The 16,121-nt window shown below is 42.0% G+C and overlaps 4 protein-coding genes and 1 long non-coding RNA gene across 9 annotated transcripts; 2 read left to right on the forward strand and 3 right to left on the reverse strand.

The window, feature by feature from the left end:
• The first annotated feature begins 2,392 nt into the window (after positions 1-2,392).
• LOC141836630 (protein MOR1-like) lies at positions 2,393-4,378 on the forward strand. Of its 4 annotated transcripts, XM_074724138.1 has the most exons (7): positions 2,393-2,812; positions 2,896-3,008; positions 3,214-3,300; positions 3,403-3,505; positions 3,704-3,784; positions 3,859-3,970; positions 4,060-4,378. In XM_074724138.1, the coding sequence occupies exons 4-7, from the start codon at positions 3,443-3,445 to the stop codon at positions 4,185-4,187; spliced, it is 384 nt and encodes a 127-aa protein (XP_074580239.1). In that variant the 5' UTR covers positions 2,393-2,812; positions 2,896-3,008; positions 3,214-3,300; positions 3,403-3,442; the 3' UTR covers positions 4,188-4,378. The 4 variants fall into 4 exon arrangements, with proteins under 4 accessions (XP_074580239.1, XP_074580236.1, XP_074580238.1 ...); XM_074724135.1 differs by having other exon boundaries at positions 3,403-3,784; XM_074724137.1 differs by having other exon boundaries at positions 3,255-3,300; positions 3,403-3,784.
• A 402-nt stretch (positions 4,379-4,780) lies between these two features.
• Positions 4,781-6,520, reverse strand: LOC141836665 (uncharacterized). Its single transcript, XR_012602469.1, has 3 exons — positions 6,042-6,520; positions 5,735-5,895; positions 4,781-5,232 (listed from the first exon to the last, which is right to left on the reverse strand). It is a non-coding gene; the product is annotated as an uncharacterized LOC141836665 (long non-coding RNA).
• A 2,123-nt stretch (positions 6,521-8,643) lies between these two features.
• Positions 8,644-9,886, reverse strand: LOC141836080 (protein LIFEGUARD 2-like). The gene is made up of 4 exons (XM_074723490.1): positions 9,524-9,886; positions 9,292-9,405; positions 9,061-9,218; positions 8,644-8,984 (listed from the first exon to the last, which is right to left on the reverse strand). Exons 1-4 carry the CDS (start codon positions 9,783-9,785, stop codon positions 8,778-8,780), a joined length of 741 nt encoding a protein of 246 aa, XP_074579591.1. The 5' UTR covers positions 9,786-9,886; the 3' UTR covers positions 8,644-8,777.
• Positions 9,887-12,112: 2,226 nt separating this feature from the next.
• On the forward strand, positions 12,113-13,432 carry LOC141836371 (acireductone dioxygenase 2-like). Of its 2 annotated transcripts, none has more exons than XM_074723841.1 (7): positions 12,113-12,179; positions 12,305-12,416; positions 12,507-12,601; positions 12,685-12,799; positions 12,883-13,007; positions 13,087-13,160; positions 13,239-13,432. In XM_074723841.1, the coding sequence occupies exons 1-7, from the start codon at positions 12,156-12,158 to the stop codon at positions 13,273-13,275; spliced, it is 582 nt and encodes a 193-aa protein (XP_074579942.1). In that variant the 5' UTR covers positions 12,113-12,155; the 3' UTR covers positions 13,276-13,432. The 2 variants fall into 2 exon arrangements, with proteins under 2 accessions (XP_074579942.1, XP_074579943.1); XM_074723842.1 differs by having other exon boundaries at positions 13,101-13,160.
• A 170-nt stretch (positions 13,433-13,602) lies between these two features.
• Positions 13,603-15,897, reverse strand: LOC141836573 (pentatricopeptide repeat-containing protein At2g29760, chloroplastic-like). The gene has a single exon (XM_074724080.1). It carries the CDS (start codon positions 15,895-15,897, stop codon positions 13,693-13,695), a length of 2,205 nt encoding a protein of 734 aa, XP_074580181.1. The 3' UTR covers positions 13,603-13,692.
• Positions 15,898-16,121: the final 224 nt, after the last annotated feature.

A 16,121-nucleotide genomic window follows, 5' to 3' on the forward strand; every position in this document is an offset into this window, starting at 1 on the left:
TGCCGGCTTGTTCGCCCAATCACCGAAGGTAGCAACAGAAGAAGAAGTCGGTAACGATTTTAGGAATAGAGTTTTCTGATTAATTAAGACCCATCATTAATTAATTAAGGTTAGATTAATTAGATAAATGATATTTAATCTGGTTAATTGTATTAGTTATCTGTTTAATCGGTTAGGTTAATTAGATTAGTATTCGATTAATGATTATAGTTTAATCAAGTAATGAATGTATGATTCAGAAAAGTAATCTAGTGAATTGGATGATAAACCTAATTAATGATGTGGTTAATCATTTTAATTAGTTACTTGCTAATCTAATTAAGTAGTTAATTAGTTTGATTAATTAACCAGTTAACCAATTAATGTTCCATTAATCTTGGTGAATTGGTTAAGCTAGGTTAGTGGTGAAGGATTTATGGAGCAACCAAATTAAATAGATTAATTGGAATTAGTAAGTTGATATGGGGTAAGATTAACTCTTGACCCAATGGAGTAATTAGATTAGGTTAATGATTTCGATTAAGCTATAGTTATGATTTTGCTAGGTCGCGCGAAGAAGGTGCTAGAGCACATCGCAGAAGATCTTCGATTCCACAAATCTTAGCATTAAAAATCTAGTGAGCAGACAAGGTAAGTACATCTCTCACCTGCAGTATGAGTAGTTCCGTTGTTTTCCGTATTTTTCCATAAACATGATTTTGTTAAAGCATATGCATGATTTTGTTAAAGCATATGTAAATAGTAGAATTGCATGATATAAGAAGTAAGATATTGTAATATGAAAGAAAGTACTTTATTTTGATGTTGACAAGTACCGGACCGTGAGGTGTCCAAGAGATGGGCTCTATAAGTTGCCCCTAGGCCGCGAGGTGCCTAGTACGCTCTAATCGGCTTCGGTGGCTAGCTACCCCAGACCGGTTAGGGATGCGCGCATTGGTACTTTGTCAGGGCCCAAATGATGGATGTTTAATATGTTTAATTATTATGAAATAGTATGTTTTGAAAATTCCCTCACATGTTTAGATATGAACATTCATGTTGCATAAATCAGTTATTACGAAGTTTTCTATGGTTTTTGTGAGTTAGATAATGTACTTACTAAGCGTTGCTTATAGTTTGCATTCCTCATATTGCAGATAAATGAAAGGAAAAGTTATAGGAAAGAGGAGGCAGCTGGAGAAGTGTTTGATGTGTGGTGTCGGCGGAACCGCGGAATAAGATCAAGAATTATATAAATGTTTATTTTATGGAATCGATTAAAAATGCATAAAACCCTAGCTCATCACGCTCCCGTTTCGCCGTCCGGCCACCTCCGGCCGTCGGACCGGCCCCGATCGACGCGCCACTCGCCGGCGCGTCGACTGGCGTCGGTCCGGCGGCTTCCGGTGACCGGACGACGGCGAAATCGGCCGGAAACCGCCGCTCTCCCACCCACGCCCACTGCCGCCACGATTTCATCGCCGTCCGGCCATCTCCGGCCGCCGAACCGGACCCAATCGACGCGCCACTGGCCGGCGCGTCGACCGGCGTCGGTCCGGCGGCCGGAGACGGCCGGACGGCGGCGAATTTGGCCGGAAACCGAGACCACAGTGACTGGCGCCGTTTCCGACCAAATCGTGGCCGGAATCCGGCCAAATTCCCGCCGGAGACCGGCCGGGGAAGGACCGCCGGCGCCGGGCGGTCCTTCCCCGGCCGGAATTTGGCCGGATTCCGGCCGCGATTTGGCCGGAAACGGCGCCAGTCACTGTGGTCTCGGTTTCCGGCCAAATTCGCCGCCGTCCGGCCATCTCCGGCCGCCGGACCAGGCCCGATCGACGCGCCGACGAGTGGCGCGTCGATCGGGCCTGGTCCGGCGGCCGGAGATGGCCGGACGGCGATGAAATCGCGGCGGCAGTGGGCGTGGGTAGGAGAAGGTGCGGACGGGATCGCGTAGGGACGGTGCGCGGCTGATCAATTTCGTATATATATATATATATATATATATACAGGAGGGCTATCCTGAGCGCCCTCCTATACGCGCCTGTGAGCGCCTGGTGACGTGGCGCGCTGGCGTGGCGAGGCTTCGAGCGCGTGGCAACGAAATCGCGATTTTCTTCTCCCTCCCTCGACAAAAGCCTCGATTTTCTTCTCCGCGCGCGCCGAAGCTAGGGTTTCTGTCCCACTCCCCTCTCTGCTCGCCGAAGCTCCGAAGCCTTCCCCTTCTCTAGGGTTTCGCCGCGCCCTCGCCTCTCTTCTTCCTTCGCCCTCACCACTCCGCCGCGCCCTCGCCTCTCTTCTTCCTTCGCCCTCACCACTCGCGAGCGCTCCGAAGCCTTCCACTCTCTAGGGTTTCGCCGCGCCCTTCCTTCGCCCTCACCACTCGCGAGCGCTCCGAAGCCTTCCACTTCTCTAGGGTTTCGCCACGCCCTCGCCTCTCTTCTTCCTTCGCCCTCACCACTCCTCGCGCCCTCGCCTCTCTTCTTCCTTCGCCCTCACCACTCCTCGCGAGCGCTCCGAAGCCTTCCCCTTCTCTAGGGTTTCGCCGCGCCCTCGCCTCTCCCTTCGCCCTCACCAGTCCCTCGCCACTCGCCCCTGCAATTTCCCAGCCGACCACTCCGCCGCGCCCTCCCCTGTTCTCTAGGGTTTCGGCCCCGAGCGCAAGGAGCCTCGCCACAGAGCCTCGGCCTCAAGCGCAAGGTCCCGCGAGCAGCTCTTCTTCCTCGCCACATAGTTTCGGCCTCACCACAGAGTATCGGACTCGCCCCTGCAACTCGCGATCCACTAGATTGTGTGTTGCTTGCTTGACTGAACAAAGTTTGGCTGTGGAAGTCAGGTAAGATTTTCATTATGGCATGACCTGCTTGTTTCATTATGGAAAACACGTATGTGATCTCCTAATTTCCTCTATTTGTGAAGTGTTTCTAGAGAAGTTACTAAGGGTTGTGGCTTACATGCATGTCTAAAGGACAAAATTATACCTCGCCCTTACAAGCTACTATAACCCGAACCTCAACATCTAGTTGGAAAAGGTACAATTTTATTCTGGCAATCAAATGCAATTGTTTGTTTATGCTTATTCTTAATTTTTAGTCTGCCTTATTTTTATCATCTCTGCTTTTATGCATTATCTTTTGGTTATATCTGTTCCAATTTATTTTCGTTGTTGAAACCTTAAATAAAATGGTTTCATAATTGATCATTTCATGATTTATATTGTTTAAAATCCACTAACAGTTGGAAGTGCCCCTTCCTTTCCTTGTTTAAAATCCATATAGCAAATAGATGGACTTGAGTTGTTGCAAAAGGACATGCTTGTTGAAGGTAAAACATATTTTGTTTCTTATGGTAATTGACTGGCTTGTTTTGCTGCTTAGAGTGTTGAGTAAGAAATAATCTTTTTTTCTTTTTAACTACTACTTGTAGGTGCTTGAATTCCTCCCAGAACTTTGTGATGTTCTAAAGGATGAAAAATATAGTCTTACTGAGGCTGAAGCTGCAATATTCCTTCCATGCCAAGAAAAGCGCGGTTGTTTTAAATATATAGTTTGGTCGTATATATTCTTTGACGCCATGATGATTCTCTTTATCTATCAATTTTTAAACCTGTAGAGTAAATACATCCATGGTGGAATACATTTATATTTTCTTTCTTAATTTGGTTCTCACTGCTTGGTTGCCACATTCAACTATTTATCTTATGGTGCTAAGTTATTTCTCACTGCAGTTTGGTCATAACATCCAAAAAGTCCAGGAGAAGATGCGTGAATTGATGAAGAAAATTGTTACTAATCATTATGGAGCTGAGGTTAATTTACAGTCATCATACTATCTGTGTATTTGTTTATCAACTACATGTTTTTCTTATATCTTGTTTTTTAGATTAGTGGACAGTTGAAATCTTTGCAACTTGTTGCTGGTTTAACATCTGAGCGTGATGGTGAAATCAGGAAAGCTGCTCTTAACACGTTGGCTACTGCTTACAAACATCTGGGTATGTCCATTTTTTATTTTATTGCAATGCTGCTGAAATTGAAATGAATTCCAACGGATAAATCATGTTTGATGTTTCATTGCTTACAGGCTGGGATGAGGGAGTGATGGATATGAAAGTCGGAGAAGTTGCTTATGGAGCTACCGGGTTTCGCGATTGGGGGATTCGTCCAAACTTGGTGCTGGTATTTGAAATTGAAGTTCTTAGCACAAAGTAACAATTTAAGTTTCGTTAACAATGAGTTGTAGAACCTGAAAAATATTTGCTACTTTGAAAAAAAACTATTTGTCGAATTCCTGTAATGGTTAAGATACTGACTTGTTGCCTTTGGAATTCAAATTTATCTATGCATTAAGATCTGATGGTTGTCCTTTCGGAGAAGGAATGTATGTCAGATTTGATTGCAGACGTGATAAGATATGTTCTTGAGCAATAAAATTCTTCACATGAGTTACAGTTCGAGAGATATCTTTTACTTCCTCAGAAACCAGAACTTTCCAATTTTTGTTCATTGGTTCTACCAAGTCAACTTCATAAGCACCTCAAGATTTCATGGAGGATTCTATCAACAGCTATTAATCTCATGAGCTTGCAATGAGGAAGAAAGACAAAATCAGAAGCCTCTTCCAATTTCTTATTATTCCGCAAAAGTGTCAAACAGATACAGAATTCATTGAAGGCTACGTGTATAAGTTTGGATTTACAACTCCAACCTAACAAGCAGGCCAATCAATTTAAGAAGAGAAATCAACAAAACATAAGTCATTCATTCTACTAAATATACAAGCAAAGGAAATCTGAAACAGGATATAAAGAGACACATAATCGATATATATTTTCTTGTATCATGCCACATAATCGAAACAGGATATAAAGAATGCTGTGCAGAGTGAAATTTTTCGCATTCCTCAGGTCCGCAAGCTCCTCTCCATCCGCAACGGGCTTCCCTCCGGCGTACAACTCCTACTGGTTTCCCCTGAACTTGTCTCTGTTCCAGTGGTGCCCGGTGTTAAGTATCAGCACGTCAAACCTAGGAAGATGCTGCTTCAAGAATGTCACCGGTCGATCGAGATGCAGCGCGTAATGAGTGGATGGGCCTGAGGTGTTCAGAGGCTCCAATTCACATAAGTTGGCAGCCCAATAGAACAGAATGGTTGTATTGGTACTTGGAAACCGATACACCCAGCCATCAGGTCTCAAGGCACCGGGCGATGTAGTCAGCAGATGTAATCAGCAGATGTAGTCAGCACAATGTAACCAAACTGCATATTTCAGTTCAATATATGATAGTTTAGCATTGATTACAATCAATGGATCCAAAACTAGTAAGTGCATTCATTAAAAGATCAGATTGCAGTAACAACAGAGTTCACTGACATATTAATAGAAGACTATCAAGAGTAAGAAACAGATGTAGCAAAGTTTTTGAAACCTCTGACAAATCCAGGTAGCTTTGATATAAAACACAGAACAGAGCTGAGTTTTTATGTAAAACACTATGGTAAACCAAATGTACACTACTGTTATCATTATGTTTCTTCGAGTCTTTGTGATAGGAATAATTACGTACTAATTTATTTTAACTTCTATATATTTGGTGTTTGTGAAAATATAATTATAGTATAATGCCCTTGCTTGAGTTAATTGGTGGAATGGTTCATCCAATTGAACAATCAAATCAGTGGCCTTGCAACTTCATTGTGTTATTATTCTGAGCATGAATATAAAAGATATGAAGCAAGAGATAAAGCAGACTAAATTTACCTGCCGTGATGGAAGCAGCCTAGCGGTCCAAGACTCAATTTCTTTAACACCCACATCAAAACGAGGGCTAATAACACCACATTTGTTCAACCTGTCATTCAGATCAACAACAATTTTACCAGCACGGTGATCATCTACATACTCAAACTCACCAATCTAGCCTGTAGAAACAGAATATTAAGAATTTTCGGGATTAGAGGCTAACAGCAACAGAACAAAAATATTGTGAAAACACTAACCATGCATCTTCTGAGTTCAGACTCTTTACATAAAAATTGAAACAAGAAAAAAAATGGAAAAATATTACCTTCAGTTGGAGTGATGCCCGATTTCTCAACCGTTGGCAAGAGGAAAAAATGAAACAACCAGGTCACATGAAAGAATCACAATCCACAAATCATACATTTTATGTTTTGTGGATAACGATATGCACAAACATAAGCAAAAATAGGGTTAGGGAACTTCGGATCACGAGTAGCAGGGCGCGTGGCTTCGGATCGCGAGTAGCAGGGGCGAGGCCGAAACTCTGTGGCGAGGAAGAAGAGCTGCTCGCGAGTAGAAGGGGCGAGGCTCCTTGCGATCGGGGCGAGGCTCCTTGCGCTCGCGAGGTGTGGTGAGGGCGAAGGAAGAAGAGAGGCGCGGCGACGGCGAAGGCGAGGGCGCGACTGGGAAATTGCAGGGGCGAGTGGTGACGGACCTTGCTGCTCGCGAGGAGTGGAGAGGAAACCCTAGGCGAAGGGAGAGCTTCGGCGAGCAGAGGGGGGAGTGGGAGAGGAAACCCAAGGAGAGATTCGGCGAGCAGAGGGGGGAGTGGGAGAGAAACCCTAGCTTCGGGCGCGGGAGAAGAAAATGGCGAAGCGCGGCTTTGTCGGGGAGAAGAAAATCGCGGCTTCGTTGCCACGCACGCGAAGAGGAGCCACGTCAGCACGCTACGTCATCAGGCGCGCAGGAGGCGCTCAAACAGGGCGCTCAGCATAGCGCTCCTGTATATATATATATATATATATATATATATATATATATATATATATATATATATATAGTTGTTGGTCGATCGTTGAAATTTTTTATCTGTAACCTTTGTTTAATTAATTTGTTTTCTGTACGTACATAGGTGCAACAAGAAGAGAAACGTGAGAGAATAAACGTAGTACTGAAGGAGCAGATCAGGAATCTGATACACGACAAGCAGTGAGTAGCAGAGCAGCTTCAACTGATCGGCCACCTGCAACAATTCGACGTGGCTTACCACTTCAAAGACGAGATTGCAGACGTTTTAAGTCACATCTTCATGCTTCTTTAGACCATGTGAGGTCGCGCAGCTGAAGGACGATCTGCATGTCACAGCGCTGCTCTTCAGACTCCTCAGAGCAAAAGGCTTCTCTGTTTCACAAGGTAATTAGTTAATAAATCAATAATCACTAATTAATCAATCGCGTAATTCACAGTGTTGATCGATCATGCATGCATGTCTGATTACTTAGATTTGTTCGAGACATTTAGAGACGAGAAAGGAAACTTTGAAACTCGCTGTGAGAACCAGATCAGAGAGCTTCTGAGTCTGTACGAAGCTTCCTACCTCGAGAAGGAAGGAGAAACCGTGCTGAAGGAAGCCATGGATTTTGCGACGGATCGGAGCAGCTGAAAGGATTCATGAAGGAGGGATCTATTCATGAGGCTGGCGGTCTCAGAGAACAGGTGGCCCATGAGCTGAGCTTCCACTGAATTAACAATTGGAGAGAATGCAACACAGGTGCTCATTGAAGCATGCATGCCGTGGCGACGATACTACCATCGATTCTCTCCTGCTGGAGTTTGCTAAGCTCGACTACAATCTGATTAACTTTTTTTTATGAGAATAGAGGTTTGATTAGTTGCATGCAGTTAATTATAAATTTACCTGGAGAGCTCTCTGAGTTCACTCTTGTACATGTCCTGAACCAGATTGAAGTCGTGCTTAGCAAACTCCAGCAGGAGAGGGTTGATGGTGTCGTCGCCACTGCATGCATGCTTCAATGAACCACCTGTGCTGCACTCTCTCCAGCCGCCAATTCAGTGGAATCTGCAGTGCATGGGCCACCTGCTCTCTGAGACCGCCAGCCTCAGGAGGAATAGATCCCTCCTCCATTAATGCTTTCAGCTGCTCCGTCGCGAAATCCATGGCTTCCTTCAGCACAGTCTCTCCTTCCTTCTCGAAGTAGGAAGCTGCGTACAGACTCAGAAGCCCTCTGATCTGGTTCTCACATCGAGCTTCCAAGTTTCCCTTCTCGTCTCTAAATGTCTCGAACAAATCTAAGTAATATATAAAATTTTGCAGACAGCAACAGACATGATCATCGATATATCACAACTGTGAATTAAGCGATTGTTTAATTAGTGATCATTGATCGATTGATTGATTGATTGATTATCTTGGGAAACAGAGAGGCCATTTGTTCTGAGAAGCCTGAAGAGCAGCGACGTGGCATGGAGTGGAGATTGTCCTTCAGCTGCGAGCTCACGTGATCTAAAGAAGCATGAACCTGCGAGCCATTTCCGCTCTGGTTTGAAATAAAAAAAATTATGGGTATCAATCTCGAATCCATCCAATCCTTCTATTTAATGCATTGAATCAACTTCGTAACATCGCCTCTTTCCATCTCATCCCATCATGTAGATGAGAGAATTGATGAGTAAATGTTGGGGAGAATTGAAAGAATCTCTCAATTGGGATTCTCCATTAAAGGAATACTTGAAGAATATGTCTCAAATCATCTTGCTGTTACTCGAACCTATCCAAATTTAGAATAAATTCATATAAATTGTACCCTCGCAGAGGGATCTATAAAGTAGTATCGAATTAAATAAATGAAATGTTTTCTATCCTTGTATATCAACTTCAACAGATTTGGCAAACACTTAAAGCTCCATTCTGAAATTTAAACCACCCCATTGAGAACAACAATATTTTGATTACAAGTTACGGATTTGAACATTCATTTCGATCGAGTATTAACAGCTAGCTAGCGCATTGTGAGGTTTAATTACTTTACTTGGTTCTTCCTTAACTTTCAGATGCTCTGAACAAAGTAAGTAGAGACAAGAACAAGTTGATGATGTCCAGGTACAGCGCCACCGCTGCCCAAATGTACTCATCGTAGGAGTAGCGTTTGATCAGGTTATCTGTGTCATAGATTATGTATCCACAGAATATAATTGCAGCGATAGCTCCGTAAATCATAGTAGAAATCCTTCCCAAGTGGAATATCACCTGCAGAAAAAAGAATTGTCGTCGAAGAAAGTCAAAGTTTTGCGATAAAAATAAGCTTGATCAATCTCTGACTTGCCTGGATCAGAGCAAAGAGCATCAGTATGATAACGGCGGAGAATAGAAATGGCCCGAGGAAGCTGAAATCGTGGCCTCTGGAAGCTGCCCAGAAGGTGTACAGGGTGAGGCTCACAACCACTACCGCCGTGAGGATCACCGACTCCAGAATTACTTTTCCTGCTCACCAAGTAGATTTGCATGTTAATCTTGTAGGGAAGTGTGTTAAGAAAAAAGATGTTTTTTTAGGTACCGCTGGTGTAGGCGCATGTCAACCCGACGGCGAAGCTGATGGAGACCGTAAAAATTCCGAGCAGAATAAAATTTAAGGGATGGTGCTGATAGTAGTAGTAGAGAGGGCACAGGACTGTCAACATCGGGAAATTTCAACACAAATTGACGCATATTTCATCAGAAAAAGTATATTTTTAGAAGTATGATCGAAAATTAGGGTTCGAAGAGAGGAATTAGGGTTTTGTCAGTACCGATGAAGGGAAGAAGGATGAGGAAGATGTAGAGGCCGAGGCCGGCGCCGGAGGAGACGAAGAAGTGGGAAACGGAGGGAACGGAGACGACGAAAGCGGCAACGGCGACGGTGATCAGCATCTGGACGGCGAGTATGGAGTAGATCCTGCGGATGAAGGCCCAGCGAAGCTCCGGCGGCTCCAGCATCATCGGGTACAGCGGCTGCGCCCCAGCCGCCTCGACGTCCCCGGCGCCCTTCCCGTACCCCGGTCGAGTCCACATACTCCTTCGCCTCGCCGGAGAACGAGCGATCGATGAGATTCCAAGCGTTCGAAGAGGAGATCGAGATGCTTCCTTTGCGTTCGCTCGCCGCTGCGAGCGAGGGGTTAAAAAGGTCGAGACGAATGCGGTGAGGAAGACTCGAGAGAACCGTGGAGGACACGTGGCGTGCTGTCGGTTGCATTCTACAATTCTTGTTGCAGAGGCGGTGGTCTTTTACAGTCTTCTTGCGGCTACGAGAGGCTTCCGGATTTCCTGCAGCGTGGACCACAGTCAACGTAATGCTACCGCGCGAGTCAATATTTCAACTTGCCCCCGCAGAGTTCTCAATATTCCAATTTTAATTTAGCTCCATTTAGTTTAGAAAATTTCATTTCAAGATTGCATCTCAACTTCGTCTAATTTATTGGCTCCGCTCCCATTCGATCTCTTTTAATTTTTAATTTAGTTCCATTTTATAGTTTTGACTATCAACTTCTAAAGCATTTTATCACCTTTGAAAAAAATAAAAATGCTCACATCTTTGTATACTAATTTTTTTTTAATAATTCAAATGTTTAAAAATTTGATATTATTGAATATCAAATTATTTATAAAGATGATTATTTAAACAATTGAGAAAATGTGTGTTGTAGAAAAAGAACCAAAAGTGATCGAATGAAAATAATGAGAGAAAAAAATTGATTCGAAAGGCAATTTTAGGATTTCGGATGATTCTTGATGAATGCTCTTTTTTTATTTCAACGTATGATTAAGTTGAAGGGAGCTGTTCAAAGATAATTAAATGTGTCTATGAGAAGAAAAAAGGAAAAGAAACATCAATGTGTCTATCTCCATGGTAACTCATAAAAGTAAATTAAAATAGACTATTTAAATTTAATGACAAATCGTAATAGAGAGTTTTACTACTTTCGTGGAAGTCGTGCTAGGAACACTTTCTCATGGAAGCTTTTATTACTAGAGCCTCGCAATCTCCTAGATACTACCCTTACTTCATAAAGAATTCTCAAATCCATTCTATAAGTCGAATATTAGGATTCACCGTTAAATACATCCCTTATTCTCTATAGATCCAATTGTATATTTATATACAATGGTTACGAGTTAGAGTTCACCCCTTGATCGATAAGGTTGCTATCCAACTTGAACCTAATAATATAGATGGATGGAGAGAAAATAAATTAAAATCAATCAAGAATTATATACATCATTAATAAAAAGATGATCAATGTATTATTTTATTAAATAAAATATTAAATTACTCTCTAATTTTATAATAAAAAATTACTCAAAAATTTTGATTTTATAATAAAATCATAACTTCTTGTGCCTCCTCTTCCATCCCTTATCACAGGATTATTCAATCCTAGGGTCTCTTAAAATAAATGACATTTTATCTATCGGATAAATATGAAATAAATTTATGTATATTTAAAAGTTGATTTTTAAAATATTCACCTTTAAGTACTTTACCATTACATCGCATTCAAAGAGATTGTAAAGTAATCCTTTTTAAAATAATTCAAGTGTTTGAGTTTTATCCGATTAATTGTGACATAAATGATCTTCTTCCTCTTGGATAAATTGGAAGCATAAACTCTTTAGAATATTTGTCCTGATAAGATTCGAATACTAATCTTCATAGAGAATGTCAAGGATATGAACTTTTTTGTCTCACACTTCAACTCAAACACATTAAACATGGCTCCATTTGAAAACAAAGCTTGACTTTGGCAACCTTTAACCCTATCAATCACAACTTCAAACAATTTTAAACAACCTGCCAATTTTTTATGTCACCAAAACTGTCTGCTGTTTGCCTTCACCACAAATATAATATAGAAACATTTTGTCGAACATTTAAATCAAAAATGTGTTCACACGGGAGGAATTAATTAATCGAAAAACGATCGTTTTCTTAATGAAATGTGTTCCCAATACACTCCAACACTTTTCTACTCAAACAAGTTTCAAATCTATTCATTTTTATACTTTCAACCTGAAGTTTGTTAGTATTTTCTACTCTAAACAGTTTTCAGATTTTGATAGAGCATTAATTATTAACTCATAAATTAAATTTAAAAATATATTCAACCACTCTGATTAATTAGGATAGGTCGACCTCCAGCTGCTCAACAATGGTGTTCACACGAGATCAGCCTTCTTCCAATCAGATGAAGACAAAAGGTCATGCATGTGTTCACACCCAGAAACCCCCAAATGTTTATGATACATTGAGGATAAATTAAAATAGTTTTTATTTGTTTTTAAAAAATAATAATCTTGTGCCTATATAAACCATAGCATAGATGCCTTTGCTCCATTAAGTAAAACTAGAGTTTTTCTTTTCTTCTTACTTGTAAGAAGAGATCTATGGAGACTACACCTTGCTCCCAAGTATTAATCCTTCTCTCCATCTTCCTCTTCCTCTTTCTTCTCATCATCTTTGCTTGATTAATGCAAATTTAATAGGATTTTATGGAGGAGATTTTAATTTGTTGAATAAATACAAATTTTAATAGGATGTGGAAGAGATTGTGGAAGCATGGTACATGAATGACAGTGAGAAGGAAGATTACAGATTGCCTAGACACTGTGAGCCAAAGCAATTTGTTTCTTTGGAAAAACTTCAAGGTTATTTCACTTCTTTTTTTTTAGATTATAAAATGATATGTAAGTTTATTGGTTTGATGAAGCTTGCAATTGTTCGTGTATATTTTGCAGAGCTTGGAGTTTTGACTTGGAGTGTCGATGGCAATAACTATGAGAATGAAGAAGATGTGAAGCAAATTCGTGAATCGGAAGGCTACCATCACAGTGTTAGTTTCTAAGATAAATAAAATAGATAAATTGTTTAGGTTTTGATGACTTTTAATATGCATGATTTGTGATTATGTTGCAGTTCATGGTAGATATACATCCAGAGAGGATGCCAAACTTTGAGCTGATGGTGAAGAGATTCTTTTTGGAGCACCTCCACCCTCACCCTGAGATTTCTTATTGTATCCAAGGCACTGGTAATTAATTTGTTTGATTAAATACATAAATAATTAACCATAGTTCATGCCTCAAAACATAATTATAACTAAATAATTATCAGGGTATCATGATGTGAGGGATGAAAATGATCGATGGATTCGGATAGCAGTGAAGGAAGGGGTCATGATCTTGTTGCCCGCTGGAATTTATCATCGTTTTACCCTCGACACTAACAACTACTTGAAGGTGATCAGACAAGCATCACTACTTAACTTAATGCCTTGCTTATGGTCAAGTCATAATTCACATTTGAATAACAAATCAGGCTGTGCTCTTCAGTGCTTGTCCACCAGCTGAGTTCACCACCTATGAAGGTCCTTGTGAAGACCTTCCTGCAAGGTATATACCTAATTTGATAAATCTACAGGATTAAGTTACTTCTATTATGAACTAAATTGAAAGTTCTAAATCATACAGGAAGCTGTATGTGGAGGCATTTCACAAGGCAATGTGAAGGTAGTTACTAATGGAGATTTATCGAATGAATATCTGTATTCTGTGATAGCAGATGAGGTATCTGATGCAGTTACTCAATATATTGATGATGTGTGTGGTTTGTAAGAATGATTGTCATGTTTCTTGAATTTCTATAAAGGGATGTTTTATCATTATCTATTCCTTTTACTACCTAATTCTATTCTTTAGGAACACCTACTTCCTTTTATGTGTATCACCATACTGTGGATGCTTTTAAGATTTCACTATGTTTTCTGGAGAATATCTTTGCATCTTCTTATTCATTTCTAGCTCCATAGATATGATAAACAAATTCACAATTGAAATGCAATTCCAATGAATGCTATTCGTATCAAGAGCAATATATAAAAGCAGTGGAATTTCTGAAAAAAGAGTTTACCTCGATCATTGAGGGTCACCAGAAGCTATTGCACGAGCAATTCCCATTGCGAAAATGATGGAAACGACTTCGATCTCTGACCACGACATCCCGACTCCAGATCTTCGATATCAACTTGATTGCAGAATGGCAATCCTCGCAGACCCTCAGGTTTTTCAGAATGTGAATTGGCAGATTGGATGGCAGTTTCATGATCCCAAACGCGATTGCCATCTTTTCACTATGCGTAAACAATGCCTGTTCCTTGTCCTCCTCGTCCATTTCCACTGTTACCTGTTCAACGATCGGTGAATAACCTGCCAACTTCAATCTCTTGGTCATTTCAGCCATCACTGCTTGAATCTCCATGATTTCTGGGTGCAGCTGATCACCAGCAATGAACTTGTGTACCTGTCCTCCAATTGTAATTGAGCTATAACCTGCAGTCTTTTTGACTCCTCTATCATCCATCAACCTTCGGATCCTGTTGGCATCATCCCATCTTTTGTTATCTACATACACATTGTACAGCTGAACATAGGCCGCATCCTCGTGTGGCTCCAACTCCAAAAGATTCTTTGCCGCCTTCTCTGCTAAATCCATGTTCTTGTACAGTCTGCAGGAGCTTAACATGGAGCCCCAGATAACGGCATTGGGTTCCATTGGCATGCTTTTGATAAGCTCAATTGCCTCTTGCAGATGTCCACAACGACCAAGTAGATCTACCATGCAGCCGTAGTGCTCAATCTCAGGCTCTATATTGTATAAACTACTCATCTCATTGAAAAACTTCTGCCCCTCATCTAATAGACCTGAATGACTGCACGCAGTCAGAACACTGACATAGGCTACTGCATTCGGTCGCAAACCCTCAGCCTTCATTAACCTGAAATGCTCAAGTGCAAGTTTCCCCATTCCGTTGATCGCAAGGCCTGAGATGATAACAGTCCAAGTCTGTGCATCCCTCTCCACCATCCTACCGAAAACTAGCATGGCTTGATCAACCTTTCCACATTTTGTATACATGTCCAGTAATGCAGTCCCAAGATACACATCCTGCTTTACCAAACACTGTTCGATGTGAGCATGCAAGATCTTGCCTTGGCTTAGTGCACCTAAACTAGCACAAGCTGTGAGCAAGCTGACTATCGTGAACTTATCAGGTTGCAAGCCAGATGCACGTAGCTTCGAAAATAACTGCAATGCTTCCTTAAGTCTACCTCCATGTATATATCCGGTGATCATTGAGTTAAATGAGATGATATCAGGAGCATCCATTTTCTCAAATAAGGATCGACCTATGTCGACATCGCCAATCTTACAGTACCCATCGATGATGGCATTCCATGCTGGTACAATCTTGTTGTTCATTGAGTCGAATATCTGACGAGCAGACTTGATGCCCCCACCTTTTGCATACATATCAATCAACGAAACAGCAAGATTGCTGCTCACACCAATGCTCTTGTCAATGACAATCTGATGAAGCCATTTGCCCAAATTTAGATCCCGCAACTGTGCGCATGCCGATAGGACTGCAACCATCGCAACGGTATCTGGCTCGACATTCTCAGACATCATCTCTTTGAACACCCCAACGGCCTCTGAAGCCCTTCCATCTTTAGCATAACCGGCTATCAAACTCGTCCAAGAAACCACATTTCTCACAGGCATTTCATCGAACAGCTTCCGAGCGTCATCCACTGACCGAGATTTCACTAGTCCCCCGATTATCGTCGTCCAGGATACAACATCTTTCATGTCGATTGATCTAAACACCTTCACGGCATCGTCGATGCAGTCAAGTTGTACATACATATAAACCAAAGAATTCGCTACAAACGCGTCGCAGTCAGGAAAATGCTTGACGAACAGAGCATGCACCATTTGCCCTTCCAGAGCCGAGCCTGCAAGGCCGCAGGACTTGAACATGAACTGAAAGGTGTAGGCATCGGGCGCTGCGCTCTTCCGACGCATTTTATGGAACAAATTGAGCGACTCTCGGGGGAAATGGCGCGCAGAACAGGCCCGGATGATGGTGTTCCACTGGAAGGTGGAGGGCTCCGGAATTCGGGAGAAGAAGTCGAGAGCGTGGGAGAGCGCGGCGGCGGAGGATTCTGTGAGGCATTTCAACAAACAAGTGGTGGACCGGGAGTGGGAGAGCGCTCCGGCGACGAGGAGTTGGGCGTGGAGCTGCGAAGCGTGCTTCAGAGACGAAAGAGCCGGCCATTCCAAACGCATATGCGAGTAGAAGCGAAGCAAAGCGGTTTGGTTTCTACGACGGCTGCTACGACGACGAAGAAGACGACGACGACGACGACGACGAAGAAAAAGAGGCAATATTATACATTATACGGTTATAAATATGAAATTTTAAAATGCCCCACAAAGTTTTCCTTTTTAAAAAAATGCTTCCAAAGGTCGACTTTCCGCTGACAAAGAGCGGGGTCATATTGTGAGATATC

Source organism: Curcuma longa, chromosome 10, assembly GCF_044706935.1.
Source record: "Curcuma longa cultivar G26 ecotype Majalengka, Jawa Barat chromosome 10, ITB_CL_G26_1.1, whole genome shotgun sequence".
Classification (NCBI taxonomy): domain Eukaryota; kingdom Viridiplantae; phylum Streptophyta; class Magnoliopsida; order Zingiberales; family Zingiberaceae; genus Curcuma; species Curcuma longa.

Excerpts from the sequence above, each read along its gene's own strand:
- LOC141836630 (XM_074724135.1), top strand. The coding sequence starts at position 3,602 with ATGGTGGAATACATTTATATTTTCTTTCTTAATTTGGTTCTCACTGCT. Across the intron at positions 3,785-3,858 it reads CTAATCATTATGGAGCTGAG|ATTAGTGGACAGTTGAAATC; the intron begins GTTAATTTACAG and ends CTTGTTTTTTAG. Across the intron at positions 3,971-4,059 it reads TACTGCTTACAAACATCTGG|GCTGGGATGAGGGAGTGATG; the intron begins GTATGTCCATTT and ends CATTGCTTACAG.
- LOC141836080 (XM_074723490.1), bottom strand. The coding sequence starts at position 9,785 with ATGTGGACTCGACCGGGGTACGGGAAGGGCGCCGGGGACGTCGAGGCG. Across the intron at positions 9,406-9,523 it reads CATCCTTCTTCCCTTCATCG|TCCTGTGCCCTCTCTACTAC; the intron begins GTACTGACAAAA and ends CGATGTTGACAG. Across the intron at positions 8,985-9,060 it reads TGCTCTTTGCTCTGATCCAG|GTGATATTCCACTTGGGAAG; the intron begins GCAAGTCAGAGA and ends TTTTTTCTGCAG.
- LOC141836371 (XM_074723841.1), top strand. The coding sequence starts at position 12,156 with ATGGAGACTACACCTTGCTCCCAA. Across the intron at positions 12,602-12,684 it reads CGGAAGGCTACCATCACAGT|TTCATGGTAGATATACATCC; the intron begins GTTAGTTTCTAA and ends ATTATGTTGCAG. Across the intron at positions 13,161-13,238 it reads TGTGAAGACCTTCCTGCAAG|GAAGCTGTATGTGGAGGCAT; the intron begins GTATATACCTAA and ends TAAATCATACAG.
- LOC141836573 (XM_074724080.1), bottom strand. The coding sequence starts at position 15,897 with ATGCGTTTGGAATGGCCGGCTCTTTCGTCTCTGAAGCACGCTTCGCAG.